At 34.5% G+C, this 5,331-nt stretch overlaps 1 protein-coding gene across 2 annotated transcripts; it reads right to left on the bottom strand.

The window, feature by feature from the left end:
• Positions 1-2,035: 2,035 nt before the first annotated feature.
• On the bottom strand, positions 2,036-2,974 carry LOC149568162 (uncharacterized). Of its 2 annotated transcripts, none has more exons than XM_089817523.1 (2): positions 2,819-2,974; positions 2,036-2,678 (listed from the first exon to the last, which is right to left on the bottom strand). In XM_089817523.1, exon 2 carries the CDS (start codon positions 2,676-2,678, stop codon positions 2,355-2,357), a length of 324 nt encoding a protein of 107 aa, XP_089673649.1. In that variant the 5' UTR covers positions 2,819-2,974; the 3' UTR covers positions 2,036-2,354. The 2 variants fall into 2 exon arrangements, with proteins under 2 accessions (XP_089673649.1, XP_089673650.1); XM_089817524.1 differs by having other exon boundaries at positions 2,036-2,685; positions 2,819-2,971.
• Positions 2,975-5,331: the final 2,357 nt, after the last annotated feature.

Genomic DNA, 5,331 nt, shown 5'->3' with positions numbered 1-5,331 from the left:
TGGACAGGAAGCAGTTTTTGATTCTTCTCTTTTTCTATGCACGCCCAATTTGAAATACAATATATCTGGTCTTTGATGTTAGAGAGCTGTTTTCACACTAGTTATATATTACATGTTCTCCAATGGGAAAACATAAGTAACCAATGTACATTTTGTATACCTCAAAGAGGATCAAGTAGGACCCCCTCTGTTGTTTCGTATCAGACAAATGCTTTCATTGGATGCTCCATTAACACTTCACAGTGCACACAATGAGGGAATCTAAAGATTAATGGAAGCGACCAATCAAATACAACCATCAACTTGTTTGAAAAGCCAAGGCAAGAAAACATGCTGAAATAAGGCCCCTGCAATTCCATGCAACTTGAAAGTTTTCTATATGTAAATGGTATGTCTTTGACGAATGAAAAGACTGACATGGCAGATACTTATTTTCAGGCAAGTGGGTGCTTTTAGTGGCCCAAGGTAATACCCCTTTAAGGAACTGCACTTATGCCACTTGTTCTCCAATTCAAGAACCATTCAACCAAAAACATGTCTTCTCCTGCACCAAATCTAATATCAATCATGTCTTTCTATAAATAAATTCTATTACATTTCTACATTCCCATTCAAATTAAATCCTCATCCACAACTATTTTTGAAAAAATCTGATATCCATATGTTGTCCACATAACATAAATAAATAAATATACAAAGTTATGATTTTACCAAAAAGAAATTATAAAGGTGTTCTTAAATATATGCATTTATTGAATTGCATATGGATTCATTTTTAAATGAAATGTCACCCCCTTAACAAATACAGACGTTATGAGTGAACTCAACAAAATTATCATCACTTTTGATAAATATGTTGTTCAAGTAACAAAAATAAATAAAACCGATTAGTCATAATTAGAAAATCTTATACATTTTTAGTATAAATCAAGTCATCTATCATATTATATGTAGGTATTTATGCAAATGAAATGACAACAATATACTAAATATGAATATAATGAGTAAGTTACATATAGATGTCCATTTAAATAAATTGTTGTTCAAATAACATATCAGTAAGCCATGTTCAAAACAATTCAAATAATTAATGAAATTAGTTTTTTACAATCAGTTGAACTATGTGAGTTTAAATTGTTTGGACATTTTTAACATCTAATGATTTATTATCAAGAAAAATAAGAAATCTCCTAAAGATTAGAAATGGGAATATATTAAACAAATATTTTTCTATCTAGAAAAATATTATTAAATTCAAATTATTATTTTTCACATTCAAATTATAGATAAGTAGCAGATAATTTCAACATGAATCTAGTTCTCATGAGAATAAATGGAACACTTAGCACTCATTGGATCTAGGCGATGCTCAAGCTGGAGTAGTTGGGATCCTGTGAAGTCCCCAATGCTTCACCCCTGTGAGCATCACCTAGATCCAATGAGTGCTAAGTGTTCCATTTATTCTCATAAGAAATAGATTCTTGTTGAATCGCTACTCATGAAACATGAGTCAATAAATTTGACTCAAAATCACACACTTAAATTATCCTATATAACAATATAACAAATCAATCATGAAACTTTGCCAACAATTATAGACATATTCAGTAAGTTAAGATAATAAAAACTGACGCACATTTTTCCAAAAAAAAACTTCGCCCGAAACAAATATAAATATGATCAATAAAATCTGATCAAGAAAATTCAAACATTTTTCATATAAATTTTTATCCGAAAAGTTATAAATAGATTTCCATCCAAATATAATCACCTATATATAAATAAATATCGAAGAAATCAAGAACTGAGGCAAAATCATCAAAGGTTTCTAACAGATAAGAATCTCAAAAAGAAATGCATCTCTCTGAAATTCAAGGCCTTCTCGTCTTCTAGAATTTTCAATTCAATCCAACATTGCAGAAGATATAACATTGAAGAACATATTAAGTATGTAAACTTGTTGGCAAATTCTAACAATTCAAGAAGTGAGACAATATCGTCCAAGGAACAGACAAGAACTTAAAAAAGAAATGCATTTCTCTGAAATTGAATGGCCTCCTGCCTTTATAATATTATCATTTCAATCGAAGACTGCAGAAGATACACAGTGAAGAATTTACCACCTTATAGACTACGTAAATTATCATATTTCGTAACAGTGAATTTAAACATTGTACCGACAATATTCCGAAACATATAATCGTCAAGAATAGCAGCGGCGGCAATTACAAAGAGTATTTATAGAATCGTCATAATTTAGAACAGAAAAATTGATGTCGTTTCTTCAAATTTGCAAAAATAAAGAAGCATCTGAAAGATTTACAGCAGAGAAAACGGATAGAAAATGAGAACAATCAATCCGCAGCCCTGCGAGGCTCGCCTTTACGCCTCCTCATTCCCGGCCTTTTCACAATCTTTGCGCTGCTTTCCGTTGGATCTTCTTCCTCTTCTTTTTCTCCCGCCTTACTCTTTCCCTTCGACGAAGAAGATTCGGCTGCAGATGACAATTTCTTGGACTTTTCCCCTTCCTCTTCTTCTCCGTGATCTTCCTCTTCCGTTTGGACTGTTTTCTCCACAACTTTCCTCGGCCTACCTCGCTTGCGTGCAGGAGCCACTTCCGTGACGCTTCCCTCGCCTTCCTGCTTCGGAGACGAAGGTTTCTTCTTGCCCCGCCCCATCTGCAACCTTCCAGGACCAAATCAGAGCCTAAATTTACACAAATTTCACCAATTCCACAACGAAACCCCAAACACAACCAAAATATTTCTAAAAGGCCAAAGAATTCCACAAAATTCGAAACATTTACAGCTAAAGTTACCTATAAATCTCTCGCAGCCACAAGAGTGTCTCCCTATAGCAGAGAAGCCAGCATTTTCACAGCAAATCACGGCAGAGAAAAGTGAGAGAGAAGCGACAGAGATATAAACTTATCAGAGCGCATGGAAAAGCACGCCTTGCCATTTTCCATTCATTAATCGTCAGGAAAATGATGAGACGCTTCCCCGCTAACCAGGGTTACAGAATTTGACCGGCGCGCAGCACGGGGAGGCCATCGGACTTAACCGCGGGTTAAACATCCTCGCCTCTTTGACTGGTCCGACCGTGGAGTTTCAGTACGGAAGACGAGCAGAGCCGTCCGATGAGATTGGGAAGACCTTGACCGTTGGGTACATTAGGATCTTGGCATATCTCCGACACCAATGGCTGTGGGCCCAGTGTCAGCACTGGACCATGTCTGTTCTGCCATGTGTACAGTGGGCCCCAGCCCGGAAGGGCGGGTGCGGGCCTCACTTGACCGTCGGGTCCCAATTTACGAATGTCCGATGACAGTTTGAACGACCAAAAGTAGGGCATGAGCTTTTCCGTACGCACACCACAGTCTTAAAGCTTATAAGCTCCTACTGGTTATTATAGTGACGACTCATCTCCTCATTTTTCGTCATAATGATGATGAATTAATGGTCTCATTTAAAAGGTTTTATTTGTTCTTCCACGAGATTTGTGGATTCAAGGGTGTGATTTTAAATAAATATTATATAACAATTCAACTCATTGAGATTAATGTTCAATTCAGGTTTTATCAGTTCATTAATTCATGGAACACTCACTACTCATTGCATTTAGGTGATGCTTGGAGAGGTGAAGGACATAGGCTCTTTGAAAAGTCACACATCAGAGTACTACTTCATCCCAAGTGTGATTAACCACATAGTTTCTTCCAAGACCAAGCAAAGTGAATTTGACCTTGGAGAAACTTTGTAGCTAAGCATGATTGAGTTTCCCGATGGGTGACCTTCCAAGAAGCCCCAGTGGTTCATCTTTGTGAGCATCACCTACATGGAATGAGTGTTAAGTGTTACATTTATTCTCATGAGAGATGGGCTCTTGTGAACCACTTCTAAGGAAACATGGATCAATGAGTTCAATTTATAAAGCTACATAGTTGAATTGTGGTAGCAATATCATAATTTGACTTATTGTTGAAAATATGTCATACTTATCAAGATTTAGATTTCTAATAGCTAGATAGACGCCTCCACAAAATTCAAAATAGAAGTGTGGGAAGTCGTTTATATGCAATATAACTATATAACAAAATACATAGTTTATTTTTGAAGCCTTTGATACATTACAAAAGTACACAATTTTTATTTTTGAAGCCTTTGATATGTTACAAATGTACACAATTTATTTAATAAGTTGTTTATATGTAATCTAAGTAAATATTTTATTTTGTCTACAAACATCTAGCGTTGCAATATAAACACTTTGTTGGTGAAGTGCTCACCAAGGTTCAAACCCTTGCTAGGACATTGTGTTTGCAGGCATTGTGCCTTTAGGGACCATTGCACTCACGAGTTTGAACAAGTGAAGTGGAGGAATAAGGCCCCTCATTTGTGGCCTCACATGTTCATAGCTCTATCTCAAAAGTGTTTTGCATAAAGTAGAGTGCATATCATTCTAGCATCATCGGTCATGTTAAAAATGTTAACCAACCATTTAGGTTTTTATTAGTGTATAATTTATTTTTGATGTCCTTAATGCAATATAGGTACATAATTGGCACTATTATTTTGCTATTACTTTTAAAGTGCACAATTCATTTTTCAAGTCATTAATTTATGTGATATAACTATGTATTATATTTTTGAAATCATTTTTATAAGAAAGTACACATTCTATTTTTCTCATTAATTATAGAAGGTGTGTTTGGCCTTGTCATCTCATTTCATCTTTTACTAAAGAAGGATGTGAACTGGACTTTAAAATGAGTTATCTAAGATCCTAAGTTGAAAAGGTCATTTATGCATGATATAAGAAAGTGTATGGTTTATTTTGCATAAATTATAGATATCTTGTGTTTGGTTTGATTATTTTACCTCTTTTTTCAAATTTAAGTTTGAAAAGATAAGTAAATGGAATTAAATCCAGTCAATGTTTATGAAGTTTTACATGGGGGAGAGTACCACTATTGCTTTAGATAAATATGTGCACCCTACGCTTAATACTATATGGGGAAGAGTACCACTATTACTTTAATACTCAAGAAAATTATACTATTTAACTGTTTAATATTGGTACAGATAAAGTTACATAATAGATACTAACTACTACCTTTTTTTAATCTAATAGACCACTACACGATTCTTAGTGGACCTTTTAATAAGTGAATTACAATGAATAGTAAAGAAAGTACATAACTTATTTTGTCGTAAGCTATGGAAGTTTTGTATTTGGTCTTATCATCCCATCTTTTCTTTCAATTTTAAAACTATGAGAAGTGAGGACTAAAATGGGTTTGTTAGGATTCAAAGTTTACAAGGTCTTCAT

Source organism: Cupressus sempervirens, chromosome 3, assembly GCF_028749045.1.
Source record: "Cupressus sempervirens isolate cs-2001-9-10 chromosome 3, ASM2874904v1, whole genome shotgun sequence".
In the NCBI taxonomy this organism is placed as follows: domain Eukaryota; kingdom Viridiplantae; phylum Streptophyta; class Pinopsida; order Cupressales; family Cupressaceae; genus Cupressus; species Cupressus sempervirens.
This window is presented reverse-complemented; position numbering and strand designations above follow the sequence as displayed.

Coding starts and splice junctions, on each gene's coding strand:
- LOC149568162 (XM_089817523.1), bottom strand. CDS start 2,678: ATGGGGCGGGGCAAGAAGAAACCTTCGTCTCCGAAGCAGGAAGGCGAG.